Genomic DNA, 15,968 nt, shown 5'->3' with positions numbered 1-15,968 from the left:
AGATAATCAAGAAATTGGACTTAATTAACTTAGACCTAGAAATAGGCTAAGGATTAAGAGGATTCACAGATTAATTAAAGAACTTAATGGGTCTTAATTAATTCTAACTCCACGAAAGTAGGATTAGTTTGATTAAGGCACTCTTTGTCTCACTCGAAAGGGAATTCAAAGGATTTAAGAATTAATCTCTTTAAAACCCATAAGTTTCATAAAATTGGATAACCGATTTAAATCCCAAAATAGCTCGAATATGAAATCCCGAACCCCGGAATCGCCTTTTTACCATTGTTAATTTTCAATTGAATTTAATTGATTGCCATTTTCGATATTGCCATATTTAAACTTGCCTATTTCAATTTGATGCAATTTTAGTTTAATGCAATACATTGTTAAATAGAATATTGATTTTGCACATATAGATTTTACGCTCCATTACTCATCAATTCACTTCTTTAATTTCATAGATACTTCGATTTAGTCAACTTTTATATCAAAAATTCAATCATTAACACGATTCCTCGTGGGATCGATATTTTTCTATACTACTTGTACGACCCGTGCACTTGCGGTAGGGACGCATCAGAAATTAATTAACCTTTTTGAGTAGACAACTTATATTTTTTTTGTTAACATATGAAAACTAAGAGAAAATAAAGAGGAGAAAGATATGGATATAGAGAAGAAAAAACATAGAGAGAGAAAAATAATGGAAGATAAGAGAGAAATAAGGGGAGAGGATTAGAGCAGTTTAAGTATAAAAAATAATTATAAGATTAAATAGTTAACGGAGTAAAATTATAGAGACTGACTTATGTGTTTTTTCAAAATATAAGCATTAACTAACTAGTTTTACTAAAATAGAGAGATTAAATAATAATTTAATCAATATTGACTAACGAAAAAATTGACGGATGCATTAAACAGTTTAATAAAAGTACAATACAGATACTAAATTATATATTTTTTAAAATATAAAAATTAAATAATTAATTTCATTAAAATATAAAAAATAAATAATAATTTATCCTTAGCATAATTACAATACTACATCTTTTATAAATAATTCTTTTAAAGAAAACAATATTAATTTACAAAAGAAAAATACTTGAATTATGGGAAAAAATCCAAATTAAAAATAATTTTAATTTTAAATTGCAAATTGATAAAATTTTAGAGATGGGACCCAATGAAATGACGTGCGTTGTATGCGTATATATAATAATAATACATGAACAATGTGTGGAAACAAAGAGAGAGACGGATAGATTTCCCTAACCAATTTTAGGGAAGTAGGGTTTGAAAGATTCTTAGACGTTACAAACTATAAATTATATTCACATAACAACCTTCCCTTTTCTTTTTTTTTTTTGAATATTTTTGGATTTCATTGCTTTGTGCGTAAGTTATGATGAAGGCAGGTAGCTAGTGAAGGTTTTATCAGGCATTAGCTGCCTACTCCACCACCTTCTTCCATACATAAGCCTTTTTCTCTTCACGTTGTTTTCACTTCTATTTATTATTGAAATATTCTTTTGTCTATTTGAAGCTTCACTTACCACCCTAAATTATAGAGGGCTCAATCTGATAGAGTTAAATTTAAATCTTCAATCTTTCAATTTTTCAATCCTTTTTATCTAATAATAATAATAATAATAATAATAATTCAAAGATAGTTTATTGATTTTTTTTTTTTGTTTAAGCCTCATTTCATCAAATAATTTTATGAATATTCTATTATAATAAGAATTAAAATTCAAAATTTCTTTCTCTATACACAAATTAATCAAGTTAGCTAATATAGAATAAGGAAATTCATTCTTTTTTGTATATAAATAGTTTAATTAAGAGTTTTGAAATTGAATTATGTATCGTGAACCCAAATTGAAATTGATTTATCATGAATCTAAAAAACAAAATGTATCGTAGGACATATCTATTAAATATATGGATTTCACGTATTTGTGTCTTGGGTCCATGATGGACTAAGTGTAGGCAAAAATTTCCCTAGACTCATTTTAATTATAATTTACTCAGTTTATTATTAAATTTTATTTCCTTTTGTTATTGTAGATTACGATATACAAGGAAGTAAAATTTTATGATAATTGTACTATTTTATTATTTTGTTTGGTATTGCATGTTTCTTCTATTAGTAGACCTTTCATATGTGAAGCAAAGTGATGTCCTCTTTAGAGAAATGGTGCATTCAGCTTAGGATCATGGTTTGGATATTTGTTTCTTTATACATTTTGTTTAGTTTGCTACTATTATGTGAAGTAGGGAGATATTTGGTGATATTTATAGACATAAACGTCATCTTCAAGCAAGACTTGGAGGTGTTCAAAGGTTTCTGGCAATGTTCGATTCTAAATCCCTAATCTGTGTGAAGCGCAGTCCATCTCGAGACCACAATTAAGTGTTTTAGCAGGAAGAGATGATGTGGTTCCAAAATTTTCATTGTGATCAACTTTTGTATGGAGATAAATGCATAAAATTTTTTTCCACTTTCTAACTCATAATGCATTGATTGTGGCATTGGGTGCTTGATGTTAGGACCATTTTGTTATTTTGGATATAATGTAATAATTCTTTCAATCTCTCTTTACCCAAGAGGTGGCTGCATTGCCATTTCTTTTCAAGCATAATGTCCAAGTCTTTCAGCTATACGATGTTATGGGTGGCTGTTTTTAGCATGAAGCCATATAAAGCTCCTGGCCCTAATGATTTTCAACCCATTTTTTATTGATAATTTTGGGATGTTGTGGGGGATAATGTTTTTCATTTTGTTAAATTTGCTTTTTGTGGAGGAGTTATAGATCCTATTGTTTTTGGTTCCTAGAGTATAGAACCCTAATTCCATTTCTTAGTTCTGTCCTATTAGTCTGTGTAATGTGCTTTATAAGATCCTTATTTAAGGTGTTGGTTAACCACCTAAGGCTTTTTCTAAATGATTTGGTGAGTCCTTTCCAAAACATTTGTATTCATGATAGATCATGTTAAAAAAAAAAAAATCATTATTGCATGCGAGGTTGTGCATTCTTTTCATAAAAGTAAGGCTAAAGTTGGGTTTATGTTAGTTAAAATTAATTTGGAGAAAGCTTATGACAAGGTAAATTTGGATTTCCTAGAGTAGACGACTCTTCATTGTTTTGGTTTTCCTCGTATATGGATTTGTCTAATTATGAGTTGCATCCATTCCTCTTCTCTTTTAATTCTCCTGAACTGTTCTCCTCTTCTGTGGTTTTTCCCTTATTGGGTCTTTAGTAAGTGATTCCCTTACCTGCTTATTTGTTTGTTTCATGCCTTGAGCTTCTTGTTCACTTGATTAAGAAAAAGGTGGATCATCATAAGTGGAAGTCTTGTTCTATTTATTGTGGTGGTCAAAAAATATCTCACTTATTTTTTGCTAATGACCTGCTTCTTTTTAGCAAAGTTACTATTGGTCAGAGAGTTAGTTTCATGAATCCAAATTTTGAATGCCTTAGAATACTAGGAAAAGGGTTTTTAACAAACTTCATTTGATTCTGTAGATATCTTTGATGAAGTCTGTTGGAACTTACTTAGTTACTTTGCTTATTTTGGAGATAAGTCGAGTTGCTTAAGAGGCTTATCACTCCCTTATTAAGAAGCTCCAATCTCATCTTACTGGTTGGAAGTCTAAAATTTTGAGTCCGAGTAGTCATAAAGCCTTAGTAAAATCCACTCTTTTTGTAATTCCTTTGTATAGCATGCATACTGTATGGTTGGCTTCCCTAGTATGTGATAAAATAAATTCTGTAAGCAGGAGTTTTATTTAGGGTTCTTCTACTTTAGCTCGTCGTATGCATCTTGTTAATTGGAACTGAATTATTCAACCTCACCATCAGGCGGTTTGGATATTTGCCTATCCTGTCTAGTAAACATCTCTTTACTTGGAAAATTGATGTGGGCTATGCATAGGGTTGAACAACCGAACCGAACCAATTAGACCAAATCCTTTAAAATAGAAAATTGAACCATATCAAATAGAATTTATTCAGTTTAGTTTGGTTTTAAAAACAATAAAAACAATTGTGGTATAGGTGCAAGCAACCAAACAAATCCAAGAAAAAACAAAATCAATTTTCCTTTTCTCATCAATCCTTAAAATCAAAACAAAAAAATTAGTTGTGAGATAGAATCAAACAAATCTTATGAATAATTACTCTAAAGAATACTCGAAAGAAAACTCAAATTAACATTGCAATCAGACCTGACAAATTGAAATTTTCAACGATTAAAACCTTAACTAAAGCCCATGTAGAAAATGATGAAATCATAAAGCTATGGAACAGTGCTTTAAATGACTGCAAATCTCATTTAGTAACCAAGCAAGAGGGAAATAAGTATTTAATGGAAGAGGCAAAGATGATTACAGTATTTCGATCCATATTAGCCATAAAAAAGGGGGAAAAAGAATTAAGAGAAAGAAACTAAAAAATGAAACAGAGAATTCAAGTATTCTTAAAATATAGAGACAAATTCAATAATTAATCATCTTAGAAAAAAGAAGGGCAATTAAAACTAGCTTCAGCTATAAGGGTAGGTAGGATATCATCAATGAATATGACTAAGTTTGGGAAATTATTGGATTAATGGGATTGAAAGGCAAGCCTGTGTATAGAGAGTGAGAGAGAGAACATCACAAAGAAAGAAGAAAAAGAATAGGTTAGGGCGAACAAACTATAAACCACCATGCCACAATGAGTTCAAATCTAATAGTATTTAATAATTTAATATATATCAATTCAGTTCGGTTTTTCCATTTTTTTTTAAAAATCAACTCAAATCGAACCAATTAAATCAACTTAAAAAAAGAACTAAATTACATTATAAATCGAACCAAATTTTTATTTTGATTCTACTCGATTGGTTATTTTAGTTTGAATTGAATTCTCTCGCCCCTAGTTATGTTTAACGCTTAATGATTGGCTGGGAGCCTCCCCTGTATTGGTGTGGCCAAACCTTGACATTCATCAGTTTGATTTAAATTGTACAGTCTCTTCTATTATTTTGAATTGCTTATGGGAGTTTGCTTCTTTACGTAGTTCTTTGCATAAGGTTTTAGCTACCTCTATTAAAGTGGTTCCTTTTTCAATATTTAAGGTGCTTCAGAATAAGATCATTTGGAATTTTGCTTCTAATGGTGTATATTCCCTATAATGTGAGTGTTGTGTACCGCGAAAGTGCGTAAACTGCAAAAAAATAAAGCAAACACACAAAAATACCAATATTTATGTGGTTCACCCTCTCAACATAGGACTAAATCCACGGGTATGCCATCTTCCATTATCAATAATAATAAATCATCATTATAAGCTCAAAACTATACTACCCATAAACCCAATTATATCTAAGAGAACCCATACTACATAACTGCTCATAGTAAATATATTAGTTAATTCCACTCAATCTCCTCTAAACATAACTCAATATATTTACTAGTACAACACTGTACCACAAAGGATGTCTTCAACTATATGGTTAAGAGCCATCTCACCAATGGATAAGAATCTCTTTCTCTTGAATTCTATGTAGTTACTCCTCCTTAGGTCAAAGCATCTCTCCATTACAATGGGTAAGTACCTCTTATCAATGAGCACAGCCAAATCCTCAACAATTGGCAAAGCCCCTGTCTACAATGAGTGACAATCTCACTTTATGAGCTGAAAGCTAAATAACTTTTTTCACTATTCTCCTATTTATAGTGTTAATTTCCTCAATTTTAATCTGATTAGGAGTCCCACTCAATTTAGAAATAACACTAAAATAAGAGTTCTATTCTGTATAGAAAATATTATTCTATCCTATTGAGGAATATTTCTCCCACTCAAATTAGAAAAAGGTCTCTCTAAATCCTATTAGGATTTTGAGTCATAATTCTAACAATATTCACCTTGACTCAAAATCCATAAACCATTACATATCTAAAATTCTTGGGTGCCTTCAATTGTCAAATCTCCATGCTTGAGCTTGAACCCTTCAAATCATCAATCTCTCTAATCTTCATTTTGGGTGTAACTTGCTTCTTTCTTCAGAAAATCTTCATGTCATCCACTTTCTTGATTTTGTATCAAGAGCTCTACCTCAATTTCAACTATCCACCATCACCATTATTGCATGAGCGACTTTCTACATGTCGTAGCAGCTACATCTTCAACCAAACTCACCAAGATCATCTCCATGCTCTGATATCTATTTGTTGTGTACCGCGGATGCATGTAAACTATAAAGAAATAAAGGAAATACACAAAACACTAATATTTACGTGGTTCACACTCTTAACATAGGGCTACATCTACGAGTATGCCATCTTTCACTATCAATAATAATAAATTATCATTATAAGCTCAAAGCTATAATACCCATAAATTCAATTACACCTAAGAGAACCCATACTGCATAACTACTCATAGTAAATATATTAGTTAGTCCCTCTCGGTCTCCTATTGACATAACCTAATATATTTACTATTATAACACTGCACCACAAAGGGAGCCTTTAATTATATGGGTAAGAGCCCTCTCACCAATGGACAAGAATTCCTTCCTCTTGAATTCTATGTCCTTACTCCTCCTTAAGCCAAAGCCTCTCTCCACTATAATGGGTAAGTATCCCTTATCAATGTGTAGAGCCAAATTCTCAGCAATTGGCAAAGCTCCTATCTACAATGGGTGACAATCTCACTCTATGAGCTGAAAGCCAAATAACTTTTTCTACCATTCTCCTATTTATAGCGTTAATTCCCTTAATTCTAATCTAATTAGGAGTCTCACTCAATTTAATAATAACACTAAAATAAGAGTTCTACTCTGTATAAAAAATATTCTTCTATCCTATTGAAGAATATTTCTCCCACTCAAATTAAGAAAATGTCTCTCCAAATCCCACTAGGATTTTGAGTCATAATTCTAACAGTGAGTTATATAACATTATTTGATGCCTCTTACTTGGATGTATATGACTCCTTTTCTAGTTGGGTTTGAAAATCTAGTTGCTTCCCTAGCGTATGCTTTTTTCCTTTGGTTATTAGGGCAAGAGTGTCTTTTCACTAATAAAGTGAGGATGGTTCATAATTTAAGTTCCTCATATATTTTACTCATTGTTCTTCTTTCTCAGAGATGGTTCTTCACACCCTTAATGATTGTTCTGTATTTTTTTATAGCTTAAATTTTAGATATGTCTTCATGGACCCAAATTGTGACCCAACCCGAAAGTTTCATGCTGCGACCCGATTGAGATAAAAAGTGAGATTAGTGGTGGACTTCAGGCCCGAGCCCCTTGTGGTGTGGATCAATATAAATATTATAATATCCTACTACTTGCGGTAGAGTTGTGAGATATTCTGGAAACAAACTGGGGTTAGGGTTTGAGAGTTTTGAGTGATTGTATCTTGCTCTTTTCATCATAGTTGAATCTTTTTTCTCTTATTTTGCCTGTGAACGTAGACATTACAGTTAAACCACATTAAATCCTATATTATTCTTTTTCTTTTTTCTATACTGTGTGATTATGCGATTTGTATGTGTGCCTTAAATTCGCGTGCATATTATAATATGTTCCTTATCTACGACATTTGGGTTTGTCCTTTTGCTTGATGATGCTTCAGATCTCTTTGTTGTGTGGGATGTTAATTTCGTATTGTTTCACGATGTCTTGGAGTCTCTAGATTTATGACACCCTTTACCCGTCTACAGTGTAGCCGAGCAAGTTATGCCACTCAGTATGTCGGAACATCAATTCATGTTTCAATTTCAATTAATCCCTTTTTATTCTTTTATTTACAATTTTTGATAAATCTAAATTTTTCTGCAAATTTTATAGAAAATCCGGCAGAGTGCCGGCTATAATTTGGAAAACAGTTCTTCTGCACCTGTTTAAAAACACTTCCAATATAATTAAAATCCCAATCTCAATCAACCACCAATATTTTTCAACCATTTCTCAAATCAATTCAGTATCTCAAAATTTACAATCATCTCATATCACACCAAATTCCATGAGAAATACTCATATTTATTTCTGAACACAGTTCATAGATAATTACAGCAAAAATATAATTACATGAGTTTATAATGTACATAACAAGAGTTTACGAAATACAAAATATCAAAATATTAAAATATCTCAGATGGCCTAATATCCTACCAAATGCACTGCAATGTGAGGTGACTCTGAACTCTGAGTACAGATATGATGGCTCACCCAGTATGCGGCCTGCTGGACTCCCCAGCTAAGTCTCCAGTACCTGCGCGTGGCAAAAGCGACGCGCTAAGCAATTCTGCTTAGTGGTGACAATATAAAAAAAATAAAATATAAAATAAATTATGCAGAATGTATGCTTACATTTCTGGGTAGACTTAGTTTCTGATATTTATTGTAGTGTTATTCAATTTAAGTTAGGTAAGATTTATTAACATTGCCCGAGTAACCTAATTTAGTCAACTGGACTGGACAAACGGGTAAACTGGCACTGGGTACTAAGTACCTCGGACCATCACACCATCGGTCACATTGTGTCTCCTGGTGTGCAACAGAACAGCTAATAAGCTGTAATAATTATCGGGGAATAAACCCAAGTATAACAACTCAATATCATAGCCAAAGGCTATTATGTCACAGAATGGCATGGGAAGCCATGAAATACATAATGGCATGAAGCCATACGCAGTACTGCTAACAGAACCCTATTGGCATGCCAACCTATCCAACCCAATCACATTAGGTCTACTAGGGCATTTAGCACTTTTCATTTATGTAATTCTTTGAAATTGAATTTTTATGATTACTATTCACTTCATTGGTCAACTAAAATGTTGAATTTTGCATTGGCAATAGGTAAATTAGTTTAAATATCATCAACATACCACATTTTGCATTTTTAACTCGTTGGTATTGGTTGCCAATACCATCTCTAAGCTTAATGATGATTAGACAAAAATTTCAGTTTTCATGCTTTGTCTTTACTGTTCCATTAGTCATCTTTGCAGTAGAATTTTGGAAAAGTGATCAACATGAAAGTTGTTCCTTATTTTGTCTAGATGAATTTCTTTTTTGAATCACTCCATTTGGAGTTTTGTAGCTCAAGTTATGACCTAAATACCATAACTGGCCGGATTGGGCAGATTCCAAAATTCTGGGCAAAACTGATTCTGCCAGATTTGGTGACTCAAGTTTGGTTAGCAATTTGAATAGGTTATGGTCATAATTTGGGTCAGATTTCTTCATGAAAGTTGTTGGTCTATATGTCACCTTGTTGCTGGTAAAATTTCAGGTCAATTGGACCTTTCTACATTGAGTTAAGGCCAATTGACCAAACACTGTTCATTTGGTCATTTTGCCCAGGCAGAGTGCAGGTCACCCGGATTAGAGCAAACTTTTGATCAAGTTGGTTTGGTTTTCTGGGCATGGTTTCTCAATCAAAGTTGTACCATTATGTGTCTAGTTTCATGTTCAATTGGCCAAACACCAATTGAACCTCTACAATTCAAGTTATGGCTGTCCAAACAAGCTGGACTCACAGCCAAACCTGCAGGTCACACAAGGCAGCCACTCCAACCTCAAATCCCACAACCCAATTCACTTCATTTCTGGTTCAAACCAAACCAAATGGTCACTAATTGACCATTAAAATCTACTTCCATCATCACAAGATCAAATCTCATTCTTCAACTCAAACCCTAACTCAACAATTCAAAATCATGCATTTTCACTTTATTTCATCAATCTACTTAGCAAATACATATTATGGGCAGCCCTAATACCCTTTTTTCTTCATTAAACTCAACACCATCAAACCCTAACCATGGCTGCCAAAAATAATGGATGGCATACCAATGTCTTTCATCAAGTTTCTTTGTCATTTAATCACCAATATAGTGCTTAAACATGAAATTGAATTGAAATTTAAGGTTTTGGTCACTAACCTTTTATGGAGTGAGATTTCTCACTTGCTAGGGTTCCTCTTTTCCTTTTCTTTTTGCTCCCAAAAGACTTGCCAAGAGGTAAGAACACTTTTTTGTGTTGCTAAGTTATGATTTTGTTGGGTAGAAATTGGTGAATCAAGCTTTGAAAAGCTTGAATATGCTTAGCTATGGAAGAGGTGGGTGACGGCAAGGAAGGTGGGAGAAGCTTTCTGATTTTTTTTCTTCATTTTCCAGCCCATTAAGTCTCTTTTAAATTAGCTTAGGCCATGTGTCAACCTTGGATTGGTTGGGAGAATTTTAATGACATCATGATGATGTCATTATTCCATTTTCTTTCAATTTCTCACCATTTCTTGTCTATTTAATTTCAATTAAATTTTTAACAACATTTATTCATATTTTATGTCATATAATTCATTTACATAAATGGACAAATTGGTCAAAAATCATCTCTGAAGACGAAATGACCAAAATGCCCTCCGTTTGGCTTACTGAGCCAAAATTGTGTGTACCGATAGAAAGATTTTTCTAAATATTTTCTTGGCATTCTAATGCCATAAGAACCTCAATGACCCTTCTTCGGAGTCTCAATAATTATTTTATAATTTTTCTCCCTGGTCTAGGGCTGCTAACGGCCTTCACCGTCCCTTCCCTTTCGGGTTACCCATCCCTGGTGTTTCGGCTCGTTTAACCTTAGTGTATTTGATTTCTAAAATTTTTCTTTGATTTTTATGAGCATTATTTAGTTACTTGATAACTCCTCACTCTAGTCTATTTATAATTTCAAACATTTTAACTGCCCGGACCGACATTGGTCACCGGGACAGTAGACTGTACGGTCTAGCTAAAGTGAGGATGTTACAAGATTGGTCATTTTGCGGCTTAGATTGGGATTTCATTTTTTTTTCCTATAACTGTTTGGTTGTGTGGAAGTGACGATGTAAACAGGTTATGGAAGGGATTTGGATTTCAGTAGGTACCATAACGGAATAAGTTTTCCAAATGGCTTCTACTACCTATAATTTGGATACTTCTTCTATAATTGGTCCTTCTATATGGACTGCTTATGGGTGGTTTTTCCTTCTGCATGTTAGGTAAAGGTTAATGATGATTGGAGAGTGTAGGGTTCTCCTAGCCGTTTAATTTGTGATGCTTTATGCAAATGACTAAAGGGGTTTGATGTGTCATATTTTATGTTTAATTTTGTGTGTTTTGATTGCACTTTTTAAGTTAACATTATTGCATATTTTATTTAGATAATTAACTTTTTTTTAGTATTTTTTATTTTAGTAGGTAATTATGGTTATTTTTGGTTTATTTTAGGAAATTTATTTTGGTTTATTGATTTGGTTAGATAGAATCATTTTGTGACTTGATAACCATGGAAAATCTACTGATGATAAAGAAAGAGCAAGAGGGATTTGCATAGGAGCCTGCTGTGCTAAGCTACCAGTCACACACAGTTAAGCCTGTGTGTAGAAATAGGTATGCCCATCCATGTGCAGAGATGAATTTTGGGTAGAATCCTTGTTGTGCTAGGACTCTCCCTATCCAAAAATAATAGACTTTCACAACAAGAGGAAGCCTAAAGAAGAAAGAAGAGTAGGATTCCAATGGATAAAAAAAGAAAAAAAAAAGAAAAAAGGGAGATATATATTTTGGAGAGATTAAGCACAAAAGGGAGGACCCTAACACAGTTTGGAACAAGATGGAGAATATTTCTACAAATTGAAGCTTGAAGAGGCATCTACAACTTGAGTTTAATTTTTCTTATTTTCTTTGAGTTTTATGATGTATTTTCTTCTTTTCTTGTGTATTTCCATCTCAAGGTTGGAGTAAACCCTTTTAGCCAGTGAAAAAAGGATCTTGAAACTATGTTTTGATTATTTTAATTCAATGCAATGATTTTATTTCCATGAGGTTATGCAATATTTGATTTTTTATGTTTTCTGTATGATTGATTGATTAATGGTTCTAGTAAGATTCGAATAAAGAAGTTAAAATTTATTTCTCAATTGAATATATAATTGATTTTTAGAAAAGATATTTCATATCACATTAAAATTGGGCTACTTGAATAACCCTTAAAAATAGTGTATGGTCTGTTTAATTCTTAACTGAATAGGACGAATCAACTGCAAGGGATTCTTGTTCTTTATGTATCTTGATTTTTGATATCCAAATATGGACTATTAATTTAAATGAATATTCTGCCTGAACAAAGACAATTGACCATTTGAATCCACAATTGGCCATTTGAATCCTACCATCTCATAGTATAAAATTTGCTATAGATTAATTATCATACATAAGTGAACGAAAAGTCTAACCTAATGCTGTTATTACAAGAAGTTTCATTTATTTATTTATTGCTTTTATTTTTATTGCTAGTTATATTACTTAACCACGAGTATTACACTTGCTTTGTGTTATTTGTATCACATCAAGTTTTTCATTTAATTGTGTTGTGCCACTATTGTTATTGCATAATTTATTGCAATCCGTCATGGTTACTCCCATGTGGGAAGTGGGATTGTGTGGCTAGCCACAGCGTTCAAGAAACCAATTTTGCAGATGATGTTCTTGCCCATATAGGTCAGTCCATTGATATTGGTTTCATTATTTGATCTTCTCCTCTAAGAAAAATTGGTGCTTCGCTTGATGCAAATTAATGTTGTGGGAGCTAGGCTCCTATATGTTTAAGTTTTTGTTTGTCTTTGTTTCTTCTTTTGCCTTCCCTAACTTAAAAAAATATATATATATAAAAAATTTAATAAATTAATAAAATTGAACTTAATTAAAATTTTCTCTATTAAACAAAATTTAAATAGACTAATTAATTTTAATTTATTAGTATAAAAACCATATCTAAAATTATAAAATTTAAATTTGAATTTTAATTGGAGCTATATGAATGTTAAGTCTACTTTAATTTAGGTAGAATGAGAGAGCAATGTAACCTTGTGAGAAAAACATAGCTTAATACCATAAAAAAGAAAAAAAAATAAATTATAAAAACTAAGCAATTTCCAGGAAATTATACAATATTAAACATGTGTGAGAAAGGATTCAAATATATATATATATATATACAATCCATCCTGAGCCGTCATTCAACTTTCCACGCATATGTACACTAGCTAATACTCTAGAGGATTGAGTATCTTGTAGGGATTATTATTATTATTATTGTTATTATTATTATTATTATTATTATTATTGAAGAGTTTTTTATATAATTTTTTAAGAAAAAATTGAAAAAGACATTATAAGACTAACACTCAAATATTAAATCATAATTTCTAATTATTATAAATTTTAACATATATATTGATTTTAAAATCATATTCCACCACTAATCATGCAGAAAAATCTATATGTGCATGCACTAATTCTAAATGATTAAGTCCTACTACTTATAATTAGGGTGTGAATTATATAATATAATTATAATGGTGGAAATAATTTAAATATTCTAAGAATGGACTCCATCATATAAATGAAATTTATTATCCATTTCATAAATTGTCCGATCATATTTGTATCTTGAATTTAGAGTAAATTAAGTTTACGTAAAAAAAAATTAGTAATATACATAGCTTGTGTGTCTTAATTTACCACACTTGCTGTAGTGAAATCTCATATAAAAAATACAAAGAAAACAGAAATTGCTTTCAAAATACACCAGGATATTTGTATATCCAACTAAAAGAAAGTTATCAATTTGTATTTATACATGGGATATATCATGATTTTAGTTAATATAAAATTGTAAATTAATTGAGTGTATACATTCGAGTGTACGGAAGAGTTTGCATCGATTAGGCTCTATGATACACTTGTTATAGGCATATGATAAGAAATAGAAAACTGTGTGCAAAGTTACAAACTGGAGGAACAATACAAGGACAAGTTTACAGGTATAACAATATAAAGACAAAAGATATAAAGGCCGAAAGCCCTACCCTCTGCAATAAAGGTCCTGAAGAGGAGGAGGTCTCTTGAGCAATTTTGGCCTTAAGGCTAATTGCAAACAAATTGGAAGAAGTAATATTAATCCCTCTCTATCTCTCTTTGAGTCTTTGTTAGATGATTAGAGTTATATATGAAAAGATGACGTGAAATACAGTACTTAAAATGCCTTTTAGAGGGCTTTATAAGGCAATATAGATGCATAAATCAATGAACAAATTAAGACGAAACCTGAAGCTTGGAGACCATCTAGCTATGAAAAATTAATTCTATTGGAAGTGATTGACAGCTATTTTCATTTCTTGGTCTAGCACCACCCACCTCCTCCTTCTTCTTATATACAGATTTATTGAGATGTGGGCCAAGTTTAGAAAGATCAGAAAAGGTATGTCATGCATGATCATCTCTTTTCTTGTTAATAATATTCATTACTTGTATAATCAACTATCAGAATTCAGATCTGTATATTTGCAATATGTAATTTGGAGATTTTCCTGTCACTTTTCAGATGGGAAAGAACTGGTAGATGCTTGTGAAAGCTTGAATGTCGATGAAGAGTATGTTAGTGCATTAAGAACACAATCCTATACTGATTTCTTTGCTAAAGCTCAATCACTTGTAAACAAGTCATCATTTCCATCTTTCTGTCATCAGAAATTCTCTGAAGTTCTTCTTGAACCAGGTCAAGAAGCTATACCTGCAATTCTTGAATCAGCTATTTTCTCTAAAATACCTGAACTCAAAGGCCTTATGCTTAATTACTTTGATTTAAGTGCTGAGGCTTCAAGAACTTGCAGTCACCTCCTCAAAAACATAAACCAAATCCAATCAAACTACCAATATATTCAACAAGTACTTGATAGCACAATCAACGATCACTCCCCCGATAAGGTCAAGCTAATCGCTTCAGAGCTGAACTCATTCATCAACCAAAAGAATCCATTTTCTACTCCTAACAAGAATGACTTCAAGCTGATTCATGACAGGTATTCATCAGTATTAAACCATTTAAAATCCAAGAGGAAGAAATTGGCTAGGGAAATGAAGCTAATTTCTTGTATCCATAAGGCAAGTGGGGTTTGTATAACAGCAGCTTGTAGCTTAATTGCAATTACAGCTGTTGTTTTAGCAGCACACACACTTACTGCTATAGTAATGGGGCCAGCCGTCTTCAGCTTCCCAATAAAGGGCTTGAAGAAAAAAATCCTGAGATTCAGATTCCTGAGAAGTGGAACATTTCTCAGGAAAGTTGCTCAACAACTTGATATGGCAGCTAAGGGAACTTATATACTGAACAGGGATTTTGACACAATGAGTAGACTTGTTGCCAGGCTTCATGATGAGGTTGAAGACAACAAGGCAATGATTCAGTTCTGTTTGGAGAGTCGGGAAGATAAATTTTCCCTGCAAGTAGTGAAGGAGCTGCACAAGAGTGATATTGGGATCAGGGAGCAAGTAGAGGAGCTTGAAGAACATGTTTACCTTTGCCTTCTAACCATTAATAGAGCAAGAGGTCTAGTGATTAAAGAAATGACTACTTCTGCAGGCATTGAAAGTTTGAGAAAGCATCTGTGACTTAATGCAAGAATTTTATGAAAATTGTAATCTATTGCTTGTTTTGTACATATACAATTAATTAAATTTAAAGCTTTGTAAGTCTTGATTATTTTTCTTATTTATTGGCTCAAGAATTTCTAATATAACTCAAATTCTAAATATAAATCACAAGTAATTTCCAGTTCGGCTTGGTTGGCTAAAAATATTGCAATTGAGTTAGATAAGGTAAAGCTTCTGTGTTGGATCTCTTTCCCAATAGGCTTTTCCATTGGGCTAGCCTTTGAACAAAAGTATATGCACATATATTTTTTTTTTAAGTACTCAATATTAATTTAAAATCTTAGAGATTTTAGATGAGGATGGAAAATATTTTCTTTATTTTTTTATGTTTAGATCTTAAAAAACTAATTAATAAAAAGTATTTTTCTAATCAAATAAAAAATTAAATCATTTTTAAAATTTTTTATAAATTTAATAAAATATAATTAAATTTA

The 15,968-nt window shown here is 31.9% G+C and overlaps 1 protein-coding gene across 1 annotated transcript; it reads left to right on the top strand.

Moving 5' to 3' along the window:
• The first annotated feature begins 14,148 nt into the window (after positions 1 to 14,148).
• On the top strand, positions 14,149 to 15,492 carry LOC110665347 (UPF0496 protein At1g20180-like). Its single transcript, XM_058138393.1, has 2 exons — positions 14,149 to 14,302; positions 14,426 to 15,492. The coding sequence occupies exons 1-2, from the start codon at positions 14,272 to 14,274 to the stop codon at positions 15,490 to 15,492; spliced, it is 1,098 nt and encodes a 365-aa protein (XP_057994376.1). The 5' UTR covers positions 14,149 to 14,271.
• Positions 15,493 to 15,968: the final 476 nt, after the last annotated feature.

This window comes from Hevea brasiliensis, chromosome 16, assembly GCF_030052815.1.
Source record: "Hevea brasiliensis isolate MT/VB/25A 57/8 chromosome 16, ASM3005281v1, whole genome shotgun sequence".
NCBI lineage: Eukaryota > Viridiplantae > Streptophyta > Magnoliopsida > Malpighiales > Euphorbiaceae > Hevea > Hevea brasiliensis.
This window is presented reverse-complemented; position numbering and strand designations above follow the sequence as displayed.

Bases quoted from the DNA above. Each gene is read 5' to 3' on its own strand.
- LOC110665347 (XM_058138393.1), top strand. From the start codon at position 14,272: ATGTGGGCCAAGTTTAGAAAGATCAGAAAAG. The intron at 14,303-14,425 runs GTATGTCATGCA...GTCACTTTTCAG, and splicing joins GTTTAGAAAGATCAGAAAAG to ATGGGAAAGAACTGGTAGAT.